This window comes from Marmota marmota, unplaced genomic scaffold (assembly GCF_001458135.2).
Source record: "Marmota marmota marmota unplaced genomic scaffold, marMar, whole genome shotgun sequence".
Classification (NCBI taxonomy): Eukaryota; Metazoa; Chordata; class Mammalia; order Rodentia; family Sciuridae; genus Marmota; species Marmota marmota.
This window is the reverse complement of record NW_026000153.1, coordinates 22848654-22867711: the sequence shown is the minus strand read 5'-3', so window position 1 is coordinate 22867711 and position 19058 is coordinate 22848654. Positions and strand designations below refer to the sequence as shown.

At 35.9% G+C, this 19058-nt stretch overlaps 1 protein-coding gene across 1 annotated transcript in view; it reads left to right on the top strand.

Annotated features, from left to right (window-relative positions):
• Sun3 (Sad1 and UNC84 domain containing 3) overlaps positions 1-17094 on the top strand; it is a 29760-nt gene extending 12666 nt beyond the window's left edge. The window contains exons 3-9 of the mRNA XM_015490370.2: positions 2142-2182; positions 3647-3818; positions 4962-5046; positions 9339-9454; positions 10748-10915; positions 14841-14933; positions 16843-17094. Coding sequence (XP_015345856.2) covers positions 2142-2182; positions 3647-3818; positions 4962-5046; positions 9339-9454; positions 10748-10915; positions 14841-14933; positions 16843-16962 — 795 coding nt within the window. The 3' untranslated portion in view covers positions 16963-17094. The remainder of the gene's footprint in view (positions 1-2141; positions 2183-3646; positions 3819-4961; positions 5047-9338; positions 9455-10747; positions 10916-14840; positions 14934-16842) is intronic.
• Positions 17095-19058: the final 1964 nt, after the last annotated feature.

Genomic DNA, 19058 nt, shown 5'->3' with positions numbered 1-19058 from the left:
AGCAATATTTCCCAGATAACATTGTGTGTGTTAGGGGAGAAGGGGGCTGGTGATTAAACCCAGGGTTTTGTGCATGGTAGGCAAGTGCTTTACACTAAGCCAAAACTCCCAGGCCCAGATAACATTGATGTTTTCTGTAGGGAGTTGAAAGGTGACCCCCTCAAAAGATAAGTCTACATCCTAACCCTCAGAGTCTGAGTGACTTTAATTTGGAAAAAGGGATCTTTGCAGTTGTAATTAATATTCAATCAACCTGGATAATGGGCCTTGAATCCAACAAGTGTCCTTATAAAAGACACATGGAGGAGAGAAACATGGAGAATAGAGGCTGAGACTGGAGTGATGTAGCCACAATCAAGAATGACAAGAGCCCTCAGAAGCTGGAGGAAATAAGAAACAACTCTCCCTGAGGGCCTTTCAAAGATACCCTGTTGGCACCTTAATGTCTAACTCCTGGCCTTCAGAAACAACTGTGAGAGAATACATTTCTGGTGTTTCAAGCCTCCCATTTGCAACCATTTGTTTTAGCAGCCCCAGAGACCTCATACAGTCTCTTTGAGTTTTCTTTGGAACTCCTGAAAGGTGGGCTTTGTTACCAAAAGGAAATGACCAATAAGTACATGGATGCCTCTTTCAGACTGACAGGAGAAATTTTCACTTAGGATAGAAGTTCAGGAAAAAACTGATGGAATCCTACACAATGGAAGCTATAATTTATCCAATGGAGTTATTGCTTGAGTCAGTGGAGTTTTTATTCCTCCACTCTGGTTTGTGCTATTTTCCTTGAACATAGTGAAATGTACCATACTCCTGAACCAACAATAAACCATGTTCAGTAAATATATATGTCAGCGAAAGTGAGTTCTGAACCAGAAAGAAAGAATGTCAGAGGCCATGAGTGTTGCTGACCATTTGTATCAAGATCCTCTTTTTACATGTCTCCTCTGTCTGCTACTAACTACTCTTGTTGGCTCCCACACAGACCCTCTTCTGAGCATTCTGTGTTAGAGTAGGTGCTAGGCATGCATGTATGTGTGTGTGTGTGTGTGTGTGAGTGTATATGTATGCTTTTTAATGGGTGTATATGTGTGCTAAGAGCACATGTGTGTATGTGTAAAAATGTGTATATGAATGTGCATAAATGTGTTTGAGTATGCCTGTGTGAGTACGTAGATGTGCGTGTGCTAATCCCACGCTTGAGTACAGGTGGATGGGGAGGATGTAGGGAGCTTCAGGTTGCTCCCAGTTCTGTAATCTTACGGTGTCTAAAATGGGAGCATCCAGTCACCATCACACATGGGAGAGCCTGGAAAAGACAGAACAGGATGAGCTCATGGGAACAGAGGCACTGGCTGCCCTGCTGAGGTCTTTTCAGAGGGGGGAATTGGCAATTGGGCTACATCCTGGACAAAGGCACAGGGTGTGCAGAAGCCCTTTGTGCACTTCCAGAGTGCAGACCCCACAATCCGACACCATCTCTCCATTGTTTGTCTCCTTACAGATGCTTCATAATGCCTCCCTCCCACGCACATCAAGTGTGTCTAACCACCAAATTCATTTCCCCTGATCTCATCTTGGCTAGGGCACCACCTGCCCAATCCTTACCTAGATGCCTTGTCAAGATTAGACACGACTGCTGTTCTGATTTTTATTGCTGACCTAACCCAAAGTTAATCACATCACTTTTTTATTTAGAAGTGGAGGATTCCAGGGCTCCTTGTTTACAGGGATAAGCCAAAGGGCTCAGCATGATCCTCTAGGCTCAAAATCATCCTAGACTCTTATCCTTCCTCTCACTCCTTCCCCCTTTCCTCTCTTCCTCTCCCACTCTTAGACCCTGTTTAGCACTTTCATCATTTTAAGAAACAGGAAAGGATAACCCCATCTTAGAGTTTCAGTTGGATGCCCCTCTTTATTAAGTAGATCTCTGTGTTACTCTTCTTCTCCTAGTATAATAACCATGCACAGGTGAGACAGAAGGATGTGGACACTTTGGAGGATACTCCTATGTCTCTCATCATCTCATGTTCTGAGCCTCAAGGGTTCAAGTGTGATTTCAAAAGAAAACTCAGTCAAATAGGCAGGATTCCTAATGACTTATCATTTATCTATCTACCTATCTACATATTTATTTATTTCAGATCAGACTTCGTATGCCTAAAGAGCAACTGGAACTCTTAAAGTAAGTAAGATATTTGTCACTCTGGTGTGGTTCCAAATGCTGAAATGTTTTTGTACAATGATAAAACTAAAGTCATTTCCCCATATTTTCAAGCCATATTTCTTCATGCCAGTCAAGAACATATTTTCCTGACCATTTCCTCTTTTCCCCCATAAAAAAAGCAGTTTGCTTTAAAATAACATATATGCATGAGTGAGGGAGAGCAATTTTCTTGGGCTATTTCCTTCTATAAATTCAAATAAAATTAAACATACTAATTGTAAATTAGAAATGATACACACAGACCAATTCACTTCTAACCCTCTAGTTTTCATTTTTTGTTTCTCTTCTTCTTTCCTTTCCATCTGTAATGTGTGCACAGAGAAATGCTAGGCATAGTGTCACGAAATATGAATGATGATAAATTCTAGGAGTGAAGTTTTGGGAAATATTATTTCTTATATTTCTCTGTTGTGTTTTTTTTTCTTTATAGTAAGTATGTTTCTGTAAACCAAAAAAAAAAAAAATAGCATTTTTATTGCTTTAGGAAATTACTTGCCCTTTGATATGTTTCTACTTCCATGGATCATTCCTTAAGAAAATATATATTTGATGTGCTTCCAATATTATTTATGATTATAAAAAATGGAAGACAACCTAGATGAGAAAAATAGGCCATTATTTAAATACATTAGAGTCTACTCATGTAATGGGGAATTATGAAGCCATTAAAATAATTCTAAAATATATTTAATGATTTTAGAATGTTTTGGAACACACAATTACAAATACGATCTCTATTTTGTTACTGATTTTTTTTTGCATGGAATAAAAACTATTAAAAGCCCACCAAAATTTAAAATTTGTTTGCTTCTTTGAAATATTTGTATTTTCCCAATTTTAAACATGTATTTAACAATTTTGAGAAAAATACTAGAGATATAGTGCTTATATTTTTATCAATATCAAGAAATACCTGTTCACTTGACATTTTCTTATACTCTTTATGAGTAATTTTCAAGCTGTAAAAGTAGTACAAAACGTTCTTGGAAACAACATCTTGCACATTCGGACTGTAAAACCAGTGAAAGCACTTCCAAGAACTTCCACAGAACTCTAAGCCACAGTTTGAAAATCGGTGCTTTGTACTGCTCTTGAAATGCGAGGTGTCTCAATTTGAAAGAGTATGACATTTGTGATTTAGGATTCACATGTGTAAAGTCACCCAACTGAAGGACAATCAAAGTTGAGCCTTGCTTGCCACAAGTGGAGCACAGTCAAGCATCAGGACACCCTCAAGACATGTCTTCTGAATGCCTTTGATTATTTTACGTAGTGAAATATAATGCTTTTGACAAACGTGCCTTCCCTTCTCTGTCCTTCCTCATATGACTATGTTTCCCATTGCTGGCATGGAAGCCCAGCACCCTCAGATGACAGGGACTTTAAGTCTCACTTCTTTACCTTATAATTCTCCATGTACAGGAAGGAAAGCCAGACTTTGGAAAACAATTTTCGTGAAATTCTATTTTTAATTGAACAAATAGATGTTCTGAAAGCATTACTTAGAGATATGAAGGCTGGCACATACAATTACAGCTGGAACGTCCAAGGAGACACTGCCCAGGACCAGGACAGCTCAGAGATGCTCGATGAGGCAAGGCGGGCTGGAGGCATGGGAGGCTGGGGTGATATTAAACCGGATTTCCCATTGCTAATCCCACTGCTCCTCTGCCCTCAGACCCTACTTCCGACCTTCTGTTTAGCTTGTGTCCTTTTTGACATTCTCCCCTGATACTTTCTTTCACTAGAGCTTGCCCTGGGAAACTCACTTTTTCACCAGTGCTGTGTCACAAGAAGATGCTGGATTGCAGTATGACTTACTTGCCACAAAAATCAATTGATTCAGTTTCATTTTCCAAAGTGTTGTTTAGAATTAAAATATCGGTACAAAATATATTTCCACAAAAACAAAGTATTTAGAATTAAATATTTGTACACAAATATTTAGATAGTAAGAAATTTTTATTTCCCATCCTGATAAGCTAGTAATTTAGGTCAGATTTTGACAAAAGCTTGGCTTTGCTTCTCTTCTGCTGACACCAGCACAACCATCTTTCTCTTCCTCACTATGTTTTGAAGTGCGTTGAGATCTGGCACTGACCTTCTGCTGTGTCCTGCGCCCATTTTATCCTTGTCACTGTGACAAAGTATTACAGTGAGAACTAGAACTGCTATACCTGCTCAGGATACTTGTTTATTTTAAAAGCAGAACACCCTTCAGAATTCAGTAAATTAATTCAAGTGGATGGAAATTTTCTAATGTAAGCAATCATCCATTCTTTGTAAACTGCCTGAGTACCAAATAAGTACAGAATGTTCAAGTCTTTATTGTTACCAAATAAGGACAGAATGTTCAAGTCTTTATTGTTAAACATTAGGACACCAATGAAAATCACGTAGCACAACCCTATCTCACACTCCACAGGGCAATGCTATGGTGTGCTGGACAGGGATTCAGATGGGGCCCTGGTCAACCTTGCTGTGTGGCCATGGGGAGTCCCTGAAAATATTGTAGCTTTAGTTACTTCATGTGTCTGAGAAGGGCCATTTCCACAGAATTATGAAAGTGTCATTCCAAATGCATATACCATGTCTAGATCAGAAGCAGTTTGAGAGCTGTTCAAAGTGTTATTATTTTACAGAATTGGGAACTTAGGTTCGGATCAATAGTAAATAGCCAAAACTGAAGCAGTTGATAGATATTGTTAAAAAGATTTTTTTTTTACAACTTTTACAGGAAATGTCAAACTTGGTACATTATGTACTCAAAAAGTTGAGAGGGGACATGGTACAAATGGCTGATTATGCCCTGAAGTCAGCTGGTGAGTACAGAAAAATGTGGAAAGCTAATTGTAAAAAAATAAGGAATCCTTTAAGTAGGATCTCTCTCTCTATTCTTTAAATGTCTTTATTAGAAAAACGTATTTATCCACATGTAACTTACAAGAGGGCAAGCCTAATCAAACCAGGTAATAAAAAAGAGATTAGAAATGAATTTATGTTTTCTGAATGCAAATCTTAGAGGTCATGAAAACTGTGCATCTTCATTAGCATGCAACTAAAAGGACCACAAAGAAAGTCAAGATGCGGGCTGGAATTATGGCTCAGCAGTAGAGCGCTCACCTAGCACATGCAAGGCCCTGGGTTCGATCCTCAGCACCACATAAAAATAAATATGCAAAATAAAGGTATTGTGTACAACTAAAAAATAAATATTTAGAGGAAAAAAGTTGAGATGCCACAAAGAAATTAGGGAAGGCAGAAAATATTTTAAGCATAGCAAACAGAAAAATATTTTATATTATTATATACTAAAATGATTTATACATGTAATAAATCTAAATGGATTATTAGTGACTAAGTACCAGTGTTTAAATGTCATTTACAAAATAATATTCTTAATATCTTCCAGTTGAAATTAATTCTTAAGAGCTAAAGCTATGAGTCATTAACCTTAGTAATCTCTACAATGTCCTGCCTATTAACAATCTATGAGCAGTATGTGTTCAATGAGCAATGGATAAGGAAAGAGAGGAGAGGAAGAAAAAGTACAAGGTCACTTAAGAAGAAGTAGATAATGATAATGTACATTTATTAAAGGAATAGTTAAAAACCCTTCTTTAAAAAAAAAAACCAACTCTGGGAGTAGGAATGTAATGCAGTAGTAGAGTGCTTACACAGCATATGCAAAGTCTTGGGTTGATGTCCAACACTGCAAATAAATAAATAAAATAAGAAAGAAAACACTTAAGCCTAAAAGTTTCACTTTTGCCCCTTTTATCATCATGTAATATCCTTCAATAAATATTATCAAATTGAGTCCAATAATATATAAGAATGATAATACAGCATGACTAAGCAGGGTTTCTCTTAGAACTACAAGTCCAGTTTATCCTTTGAAAAATAAATCCATTTACTTGCTACACCAACAGATTAAAAATATAGTCATCAGATCATCAAATTAGATCCCCCGAAGTCCCTTAACAAAGCTCACTGCATCAAAAACTTATCTATTCAACAAACTAAAAAGAAATTTCCCTCAGCTTGATAAAGGATACCTGAAAAATTCCTTCAGCTAGTATCATACTTATTTTTGAAACAGATAAATGTGAATGTTTTTCCCTAAGATTTGAAACAAAGTAAGATTATCTACTCTCACCATTTCTTTTTTTTTTTAATTTCTTTTTTTTATTAGCTACACATGACATTACAATGATCTTGGTATCTACTCTCACCATTTCTAGTCAACATTGTAATAAAAGTTCTGAACAGTAAGGTGAGGCAGGAAGCAAAAAAGGTACAGAGAGGAAGAGATAGGAAAGAAAAGGCAAATTGGAAAGAAAGTAATAAAAACCTCTCTACTCATAGATAACATGATTGTTTACAGAGAAAATTACAAAAGAAAATCTAGAATAAGTGAGGCTTGAATCAGTGTGTATGTGTATGTGTATGTTTATGTGTGTGTGTGAGTGTGTGTGTGTGTGTGAAATATGAAATACTTAAGTCTTAACAAAATATGTGGGGGATCTGTGTGCTAAAAACTAAAAACATTTATAAAACAAAAGAAGACCTAAGTAAATGGATAGATATACCATGTTCATGAGTTAGAAGACTCAATGCCATGAAGATCTCAATACTCTTGAAGTTTGTAGAAATTGACAAACTATTTCTAAAATGTATATGCAGTGGCAAAGGAATTGCAATATCCAAGTCAGTTTTGAAAAAACAATGTTGGAACTCATACTACCTGATTTTAAAACTTATTATAAAGTTACAGTAATCAAAAGGTCATGGAGTTAATTTTGAAATAAGCCTATAGGACAGACAAATATAAGGCTGACTTCTAGTACTAATACTGACCCCAATTAAGTGGAAGGAATAAGTAACTGTAAAGTTATAGACATTAAAGTTTAAACCCAGTACTCCCACTTTAAGACTGATGAAACTGACCTGCTGGATGTTTAAAACCAAAACAATCAAAAAAGGTAAAGGGCTAAAAAAAAAAAAAAAAGAGTCAATATTTTGGCTCTTGCCCTCTGAGGTCAGCTAGTTCCTAGGAAGCTTGGGACTTCTCTAAGGGCTGAACCCTACCACTTTGGTGAGTCAACTGATCTCCCAATTAGGGGTATTCTGCAGAGAAGAAGGTCATTGAAGAGGGAAATGTCCCTGATGCTTCCAAGGGAAGTCACATTGGTCAGCAAGACTCCGACCCATCCTGGAAGATGCCACTAAAAAAGCTAAGAGGCAAGTTCCTAAGAGTGACCCTAAGGAATCCCAGCTGACTTTTAGTAATAGATAGGAAGGAACAAGCTCAATTTTTACCAACTTGGTCTTAACTAGCTGGCATAAGAGTTTAACCAAAGCATAGTCCATTCATTACATGGGCATTTAAATGAAAAGACAATGGTACATTTAATGTAACTAGAGATGTACATTTGTGTGAGGCCTCCCCCAAATAAGTAAAACTGTGAAGTTATCTTAAACTGTGTACAGGAGTGCCTGATGCACAATGCACAAGTTTGTTTTGAGTCAACTTGAGACCTGTCTGTGTTCTTTTCTTGTTTTCCTGGTATGATTTCTACCAGCTGTTACTCAGACTCCCCTCTAGAATTTATAGTTCATCACTTCCTGCCTGGGACTTGATTTTAATTAAGACCTGGAGAAAAGACAGTCTTCAACCAAGCTGGAAAGGACCTTACCAAGTGCTCCTGATCATCAAGATGGCTATTTGAACTGGTAAAAAAAAAAAAAAAAAGAAGAAGAAGAAGAGAAGAAGAAGAGGAAGAAGAAGAAGAAGAAGAAGAAGAAGAAGAAGAAGAAGAGGAAGAGGAAGAGGAAGAGGAAGAGGAAGAGGAAGAGGAAGAAGAAGAAGAAGAAGAAGAAGAAGAAGAAGGAGAGAGAGACATTACCAGAGGTGATTTTCACCTCAAAAAGTTAATATGTCTAGGATGGTTGGCAATACCAGAAGGTGTAATGAAAATGAAACCAAAAGGTGTAAAAAGAAAAAAGGGGGGATTTGTGAGAAGTAAAAAGTCTGGTGGTCCAATTTCAGAATATAGTGTTCAGGCTTAATTGGATCCAATTGTAGCCATTTTAATTACAGTCTTTCCCTTTTGCCCATCCCAATTTTAAAATTAGCCAATCATGTAGATTGTACCCCTGAGTCCTCCAGTCAGGGCAAAGGGTAGTCCACATTAGGTATATAAACCAGCAGATTGCCTGCCCAGGGTGCTTGCTAGCTAAGTTCAGGTAGCACACCCTTCTGGCAGAAGTAAAGGTTTGCCTTGTTTACCCACTTTAACCACATCTTTGATTTCTTATAGCACCTCATTATTTCTAACAATGAATTCAATAGAATAATAGAAAGTCCAGAAATAATTTACCACACGTGTGGTAAATTGACTTTTGACAAAGTAGAAAAGTCAAAGACATTTATTTGCAAAAAAATAAAATAAAATAAAATAAAAATAAACCTTGATTCACATTTACAAAATAGCTCACATTTTATAAAAATTAACCCCAAATGGGTCACTGGTCTAAATGCATAGGTTAAAGATATGAAACTTATAGATAAAAGAGAATATTTTTATTTATTTTTTATTTTTTATTATTAGTTGTTCAAAACATTACAAAGTTCTTGATATATCATATTTCATACATTTGATTCAAGCGGATTATGAACTCCCATTTTTACTCTATATACATACTGCAGATTCACATAGGTTACACATCCAAAGAGAATATTTTTAGTCTTGTATTAGAGAAAAAAAAATTCTTAAACATGACACCAAAAACATGATCCATAAAAAGAAAATAATGGATGATTAGGGCCCCCTCAAAATTAACTTCTACTCTGCAAAAGACAAACAAGAGAATTAAAAGACAAGTCACAGGCTTAGAGAGAACATTTGCAAACCACACAGAGCAAACATGACTTCTCAAAAGACAGAATTTCAGTGGTAATAAAAAATGTCATTTTTCCTACCTATTCCTGAGAATGAGTTTTATCTCCATTATAATTTGCCCAGTAATAATTTTCCAAGGTCATCATTAAAATGATATATTTTTAATTATGTATTTAATTTTTTATTTTAAAAATATTTTATAATTTTAGGAGCCTCTATCATTGAAGCTGGGACCTCAGCAAGTTACAAAAATAATAAAGCAAAACTGTACTGGCATGGGATAGGATTCCTAAATTATGAAATGCCTCCAGATATTATTCTTCAGGTAAAAGTGAAATTAAAAAGAACCAAGTTCTATTTGATTTTATGATAATTTATCATGAAAATGTTAACATTTAAAATGGAGGCAGTTTGACATTGTTCAAACTCATTACACACCTGAAATCTTCTTACATTTTAAGTAATTATACTGCATTAATCCCTTCTTATTTTATAGTCATTAAATTATCATTGATGACCATGTGTGATTTAGAGACAAGTGAACTAGATTATTTGATTCTCAAATAGAAAATATAAATTCCGTATCTTTTAAAAGTTGATTCTGTGGCCTCTTTTCCATTGAAAATTTCAGTTGTTCAGACAACATTTATCAAAAGTGCTTGTGTTCTCAATTCTAGTGTTTTGATAAATGCTATTCACATCACATGCTCTTAAGTCCATTTACAACTAAAGCAATAACCAAATAAGATTTCCACTGAAACTTTCAGATACATCCCAAAGGCAGTAGATGTTAACAGACTGTAGGGCACGTCTTAACTACAATCCACATATCTGAAGTTGGTTTCAAATTCAGAAGTACCTCCAGGGACAACTCTGAATCTTATTCCAAGCCTTATTTTAGATCTAGACAGTGATACACACCTCATTGTCCTTTACCATCATCATCCCCTCAACCACCACAATCATTACTGCCACCACTGTCCTTAGCACTACCGTCTCCATCACTACCATGATCACCATCATGTCACTTCCACCCACTCATCATTGACTCCTCATTCACTACCATCACCATGATCTCTACCACATCTCTTCTGTTGCTACCATTATTAACCACCATCGCCATCACCACTATTACCATGATCATTTCCACTATTATCACTGTGGTCATTCCCAAATTTACCACCGTCTCCATTGTCCCAATCATGATTACAATCACCATCACCATCACCACCTCCACCACCATCACCATCACCATCACCACCTCCACCACCATCACTTCCACTGCTATTATTATTACCACCATCATCACTACCACCACCACTACTGTCTTCATTAGTGTCATCAGCACTACCACCATTCATCCCCTTCAGCTGCCTTTTCGTATTTCAAGGTCCAACTAGAGCAGTGAAAGAAACATGCTCGGATGATAAAGAGCTCTGATTAATAGAAGAATAAAGTACTCTGGAAAAAACAATCAAACTTAGGGGGTATCTTAGAAATTTTTCTTTTGATATATATCTTGAACAAAGGATCTGCAGTCAATAGTGGTTAGTTCCCCTGTATTCCAGGGTAGATTTACATACCCAAAGAAGAGATTAATTTGATGTTTTCTTTCCAGCCAGATGTCCATCCTGGAAAATGCTGGGCCTTTCCAGGTTCCCAGGGTCATATTCTAATCAAGCTTGCCAGGAAAATCACACCAACGGCTGTTACCATGGAGCACATTTCAGAGAAAGTGTCACCCTCAGGAAACATCTCCAGTGCACCCAAGGAATTTTCTGTCTATGTGAGAAACTATCTAAATATGTCATTAAAAGCTGGATTATCATATTAATGATACAACTAACTAGTTGTATTACTTATTTCCTGGGCCTTGGTCTTATTATCCTCAAAGTGACAGGGTTAAACCAGATGATTTCTATTGCTTAGTTTTATTTTTTACTTTTATCAGTTATATGTGACAAAAAGTTACACATGTCCATAAAGTTTATATTATCTCACTCTCCTTGTTCCCAATTCTTTCCCACAGTTTTAGCTGTTTTGGAGGGTCCTTGTCTTCATATTTGCTTGTCCATTATTTCTTCATTTTTCAATTTTGGTTCTTAATTATTCAGTTTTGCTGACATCCTCCAGTAGAAAATGAATTATTAACTCTCTTCTGTGGGTTCCCCATCATCCTCCCAGGATCTTTTTGTTAAATTCACATAACATTTAGTTTACTCATTTGATGTGCACACTTCAGGAGCCTTTGGTATATATACAAAATCACGTACCTATCACCACAATCAACTTTAGAACATTTTCACTACCCCCCAAAATAATCTCCACATGACTTAGCTGTCACCTCTAATTCCCTCATCACAAGCCCAGTCCTGACAACCACTAATCTACTTTGTCTCCATAATTTTACCTATTTTGGACATTTTATATAAACAAAATCATATTAAATGTGGTCTTTAGTGAATAATGTTTTAAGGCTCATCCATGCTGTAATGCGTCAATATTTGATTACTTTTTAAATTGCTGAATAATATTTCATTGTATAAATAAACCACATTTTGTTTATTCTTCAATTGGTGAACATTTGAATTATTTACAGTTTTTTTTTTTTTTTTTGGCTATTATGAATGACGCTGCTGTCAACATTTGTGTAAGAATTTGTGTGTGGACATTGTTCCTTTTTTTCTTTAGAGTATATACCGAAGATTGAAATTGCTAGATTTCATGTGGTAGATTTATATTTAATGTTTGAGGTACTGCTAAGATGTATATCTTACTTTTTGTTTGAATCAATATTCTGTGGTAATCAATTTCATGGTAACTGTGTGAAAATATTGTTCTCAGTTGAGTTGTATAAGACACTTGAATACTATTTTCTTTTTTGCATGATTTTTGATGTGCCTTATTTTTTATTTAATTTGTTTGGTTTGCTAGAGTTCTATCAGTAACATTACCAGTCTCTTAAGCAGAAGTATAAATATTCTCCTTTTATTTAATTCATGTCATATAATTTATGTTTCCTCTTCCCTTCCCTTCCCTGCCCTTCCTCTTTCTTTCCAGGATATTCCTTATGTAGCTCTGCCATTCTGCTGATGGTTGCTAAGTGGGCCTGATGCTTACCTATTCTTATGGGATTTCATTTCTGCCAACTGAGGCTTTAACTTATACCTATTTTTTGTTTTTATTTGTTTCTCTCTTATTTTCCCTGTTTTTTGTTCTACTTCTGAGTGACTTTCCATTTGCATCTTAATCCCTGTGTTGAATATTTAATTTCTGCTATCACATTGTACTTGTTTAAGACATTGGTTGCCATAAATATTCCCTTTCTTAGGCTCTGAGTTTTTCTTTCATGGATGAAATATCTTCTCTTAATGCTTCTGAAGAAATTAATTGATAATAGTTATAGTTTTATTTAATTTTTTCCTGCTCCCTCCTATTTTTATTTCCAGGTATCCTTTGTCCTGCTTGTTTATAGGATCTCTGTTGTTTTTGAAAATGTCCTTCCTCAAATGTCTGTGAGGCTTTTTTATCACATTAAGGGTTTGCTAATAGTCAGGCATGATGGTGCACACTTGTAATCCCAGCAGCTCAGGAGGATCAAGAATTCAGAGCCAGTTTTAGCAAAAGTGAGGTGCTAAGCAACTCAGTGAGACACTGTCTCTAAATAAAATACAAAATAGGGCTGGGGATGTGTCTCAGTGGTCAAGTGCCTCTGAGTTCAATTCCTGGTACCCCCTCCCAAAAAATTTTTCTGATAAAAATTTGGCCACAAGCTCTGTGCTCATGGTGGGGCTTATGAACAGCAAGTTCCACAGGTGGAATGTCTGGTTAGCTATTTCTTCTGGAGCCCCAGAATGTGGAATTGGGCAAGTTGACCCTGAGAGGAGTCCTGCAACAGGAGGTACAGGCTTGGCTGAGAACACACTGGGAGCTGCTGGGGAGGAAGGGGCGGTACAATACCAATTCAGGACATAGGGCAGGATCAGCCCTTTTATTTTAGCTGTATTAGGGCTGTGCCTGTCAGAGCTGGAGATAGACCAGAGATCCTGCAGAGCCAGGTAAGGGCAGAAACCTACCATGGACTAGGAGTCTAACCTCTTTTTGAAAAAACTATCCCAGGCCTCAGATTTTGATCTCTCTTTCTCCTGTTCCTCACCCCACAGCCCCAATCCCTGGGCCTTTCTGGGACTAGCACTGTAAGTCCATGTGCTGCTGATTTCATCTCTAACAAGAGAAGTTTATGTTTCCTTCAGATCCCATTTAGCCATTACCACACTTTTTTTTTGTCTGAGTGTGTAATCACCCCTCATCCCACCACCCACCATTGGGTTCATGCTTTTTCAATCCTGTGATGTTACTTGCTAGAGGTGGCCTCAGTGTTAAAAGCTAGATGCCTCCTGTGTCCTCTGAAGGCATCTAGCTTCTGGGGCTCGGAGGCTGCTAGGCAGAAGACCACTGTGTTCTTATGCCAGCCTATACCCCAAACGCAGGTGTACCCTAGAAGTTGAGTTAGGGTGAAGTTGAACAGATCCAGTCCTGTCTCAGACCATGCACATAGCTGCTCATTGTGTAGGGGAATTTGAGTGGATTCTGCAGGCAGGAATCCTTCAGGTAGTCAAGGCTACTTCTTGTTATTTTTATTCTATATTAGAGAATTTATTAACCAAGTGAAATTTAAAAACAGGTCTTATAAATGTGAATATAAAATTAGCATTCCTCTATTAGCAAGCTAAAGGAACTCTATGAGGCTTAAACCATATCTACGTATATGTATGTATATATGTAACTGTGAGTACATTATGTAATCAATGATGTCCCTAATTATTTTAATAAAATGGTGCTGTTTTAATATTAATACTTTCACTATAAAATGATTAAACTTCCATAATTTAAGGAGTCTAGTAATAATCTTCAAGTTCTCAAAATAAATTCATTTGCACCAGTTCATTCTCCTCTCACAGATCTTCAATTTGAGGGGTAGAAAAAGAAGGGAAAAAACACAGGGGAATTGCATACAAAGACCAAAATTTCTGTTCAGTAACAAAAGCTGGATATAGAAGGGTCAAAAAGGATGTTCTTTTCTAAATTTTATTCAAACTACGTTGACTTCAAATTGTCAGTGTGGATGCTGGGATTCATTTTACATCTATCTGTCTTATCTATCATCCATCTTCTCCCTAGCCATCTTATTATCATCTGTCTTTCATCTATCTCCCTTTCTATCTTTCTGTCATGCTCTGTCATGTATCTACCTATCTTATTTATTTATTTTTTTTAGCACTGGGGCTTGAACCCAAGGTTAGGTAGATGCTAGCAAGCACTCTACCATTGAGCCACACTCCAGCCCACCACATCTCCCTATCAGTCATCTACCTATCATCTGTCACTCTGCCTATCTCAGCAATCTTTGATCTGTCTCCTTATACACACACACACACACACACACACGTAGCTCTCATCTACTTTCATCTATCTCTTTCTATCTATATATCTGCCCACCTACCTTCCTGTCCAGCTCTGTAATCAGCCTCTGGCCTCATTAACCCTCATAACTTTATACATTGGGTGTATAAGCCAATCCTGACTCTAGCACAGCACTCAGCCCTTCACAGAAAAACACAAAATGCCTAGTACATTGTTGCTATTTGAACAACTACATCCATTTGTTTTAACCAAGCTTGTAACTTCCAAATCCATTGGTTTCTTTATAGGGCATCACAAAAAAATGTGAAGGAGAAGAAATTTTCCTAGGTCAATTTATATACAACAAGACAGAAAACACCATTCAAACATTTGAACTCCAGGTAATGTCTGCTCTGGGAAATAAGATATGTTTGGTTTCATCACTGGGAGAGTTCTGCTGGAATTGCTGCATGGTGTGCAATAATAAGTTATGACAAAAGCATGAGCTAGGCAAGGCTTATCAGAATTTCACTTCTTTGATCAGGTTTTACATTGATTTTAATGCAAAAGAAATTACAAAAGCAGTTTCTAAGCAAAACTCTTCCTCATCTGCTGTCTTTCTGTTAGGTTTCTCAGTCCTTTCATTTATTTATTTACTTATTTATTCATTTATTTATTTTGGGGACACTGGGCATCAAACCCAGGGACCCCCATATAGGAGGTAAACACAACCACTGTGCTTCATCCCCAGCCCCTCAATCATTCTTTTAACTCTTGAACCCTTGAAACTGTTACATTTGATATTCACTGTTTTATCTTTTTTGGACAAAGGGACTGGGGATGATGGTGCAGAATGAGGTAGATAGGGGCAGGAGGAACTTAGAGGAAGAGAGGATATTTAATACTAGTGGAAAGGGAGAATGCCAGCTATTAACTTTATAACTCCCCTGAAACTCACTATGGTATATGAAAACTATTTTCATTATTTCTCATTAGCCACACAGGAAGTAACTGAAGAGATGTAGAAAGCTACTCATACCATGTAAAAATAAACCTTTTATGAAACTTTGTGGCCAATGGTGAGAAAAATCTAAGCCCAAAAATATATATAGTCAGCCCATCATATCCATGGGTTCTGTGTCCATGGGTTCAGTGAACTACAGGTCAAAAATATTTGACCTAGGTGCCTTTCAACAAATGAATGGATTAAAAACTGTGATATATATCAGCCTTAAAGAAGAATGAAATCATGGTAAATGGATGGAACTGGAGAATATCATGCTAAGCAAAATAAGCCAACCCCCCAAAACCAAAATCTGAATGTTTTCTCTATTATGTGGATGATAATTGACAATGGGGATGGCTTGAGAAGAATAGAGTTACTTTAGATTAGGTAGAGGGGAGTGAAGGGGAGGGGAGGGCCTATGGGGGGTAGGAAGGATAGTAAAATAAATCAGACATTATTACCCTATGTACATATATAACTATATGACCAGTGTATTCAATGTCATGTACAAGCAGAATGAGAAATTATACTCCATTATATATGATGAATCAAAGGGCATTCTACTGTCATTGTATAACTAAAACAAATTTTAAAAATTAAAAAATAAACAAATCCTACCTTAGTTGTGACTAAAACTTTAAAAAATTGAAAAAATAATTGCATTTGAACTGAACATGTAAAGGCTTTTTTTTTCTCACTGTAACCTAAACAATACAGTATAACAACTATTTACATAGTGTTTACATTAAATTAGATGTTATAAGTACTTTAGAGGTTTTAAAGTACATGGGAGGATGTGCATAGGTTATATATTAACCATATATTTTATATAAGGAACTTGAGCCTCCACAGATTTTGGTATTAGCAGGGGGTCCCAGAGCCATTCTCTCTCAGATACCAAGTAACCGTCATAAGCATTAGAAATTAAGGTGTTTATACAGTTTTATATTTGATTGCATTATCACATGCATTGGGCTCATACACTCACATTCACTTTTATAGGTGACTTCATAGATCTGTTTTCATACAACCAACACTCTGTGTTCCTTGTGAAGCCAGTAGGAGCACTCAAGAGAGAGTACAGTAGTAACAGACACTTGACATCAGACCACCTTATAATCTTTCTCCCCCTAATTGTCTTTTATTTCCTTTCAGAAGCTCTTTCTCTTGTCCATTTGACAGTATCGGAAAATACTTATGTTAGGGAGAAAAGAAAATTTTAATTTTCTATTACATAAGCATTCATTGAGATTCAATGGGATTTCTTTACAAGGCATTAATTTTTTTCTTTTCTTTATTTTCAGCATGAAGTTTCTGAACCTTTATTATGTGTGAATCTTAAAATCCTTAGCAACTGGGGACACCCGAAGTATACTTGTTTGTATCGATTCAGGGTTCATGGTGTCCCCACTGATCACACCTAGAGGATATGGCACAGAAGGCCAAGACCACATGTCCAGAATATTCTAGGATTCTCATTCCCTGAGATTAGACTGCACCCCTAGAAGTCAAAAATTGAGAGTGGGAAAGAAACCTCAAAGTAGTTCCTACTTGCCAGTGAAAAGTGAATGAATTTTACTAATAAAAATATTTAAAAAATTCAACATCCATGTACTATAATTCTGTTTAGATTGTATCATGTTGTTAGAGCACTGAAAGGTGATTTTTATACTTAGACTGTTATATATATTTAACAGCCATGCTCATAATAGCACCTTTTGTTATTCATTATCTATACTAGGTATGAATGTTCACTGTTACCACTAATATTAACACTGGTTAAGGTAATAAGAGAAAAGACATTTTTAAATTAGTGAAGAGTTCTGGCCATGACTTATTTGCAGATTATGTGATCAATTCCATGAAATACAATGAAGTCTATTAAAAAAAAACATAAACAAGTAAAAACTGCAATAAGTTGGTATATACAATATTATCACATATAAATCAAGATTATTCATAAGTAAAACAAGAAGAAGTATAATTTACAAAAACCACAACAAAGATAATAAACATCGAATTAAAAAGGTAGTAAAATTCCTATGGGAAGAAAACTCCCAAACAGCAGTAAATTACCAAATTTTGGTAAATGAAAGACATGTATTATTCTTGACAAGAAAACTCAATTATCAAGATATTACTACTCCCTAAGTTAATCTATAAATGTATCTTATTAATCTTGATATTAAAAATGGGGAAACTACATTTTGGAGGCAGTTATGAAACATAAAAGAATTGTTTAAAAACAATTTTAGATGTCTATGTAATTGTATTATAATTTTGTTTTAAAAAGAATTCTTGGACTAGAGACATGCAAGAGCCTGATTTCTATTCCTAGTGCCACCAAAAGAAAAAAAAGACTTATCTTTGTTTTGATTTATATATTTAAATATTTACAGATGAAATTATATGTCTAGGATCTTTTTCAAAGAAAAATAAATGGATAAGAAGATGGATGATAAAGATTGGCCATGAAATTATCCCAAAGCTTTATGTTGCCTCTCCATGGGGGCTCATTAAGCTATTCTGTCTAAATTTTTATGTTTGATTTTTCAGTTTCAAAAGGGGTTGGAAGATAAAACACACATTTGTATTTTTAAAACCCCAAAGGAGTGTGTTTTAAACTCACTTGATTCTGAACTTCAGATGGAAATAATAAGCCTAGTATAAAGCCAGGAAACCTCTAAAAAATCAAAAAGGGAAACAGCTCTGTGACATAGGTATGATAATTAAAAACCATGTGGTGCTAGCACATTGATAGATTAATGGAACAAAGTCTAAAAAAAATTACATCTGGGAATTTGGTATATGATAAAAATGGCATCTCAAAAGGGCATGGTGTTTTAGCTCATTTCTCTTGCTAATAATAGCATGGACTGGATAAGTTACAAGTAAAAGAAGTTTATCTTGGCTGGCAGTTCTGATCTTCCTGATTGAGAAGATGCATTTGTTAATAGCCTTCTTGCTGGCAGAGGGCAAGACACTGGCTGTCTCATGGTGAAACACAGAGAGCTATAGAGACCTAGCCAAACTGGCTTTTATAGCAAATCTACTCTTGATAGCCCATAAACACTTTAATCCATGGTTCATCACACAGATAGGTTACTCAATCCATGAGGGAGGAGTTCTAATCACCTTTTAAAGGCTCCATTTCTTACAGCTCTTAGTAGGAGTAGGGATTAAATTTCAACATGAGTTTGGGAAGCATATTCAAATCATAGCATATGGTAAAAAGGAAATACAAATGAGTTAGGAAAATTATCTGTTCATTAAGAAAATAAATTTGCATCGATACTTCTTACTTCACAACATGATAAATTCCAAGTTTAACATGGTAAAAGATTCACAAGTGGATGAAATTAACAAATTTTAAGATAATTCCTATATAGTACTGGATAGAAGAAGGCCTTTCTAAGTAAGATTCAAAATTTAGAAGCCACAAAAGAATAAAACTAAAGTCTATTACATAAAAAAATCAAGAACTTCTGCATGACAAAAAGAAAAAAAAATAACAATTTAA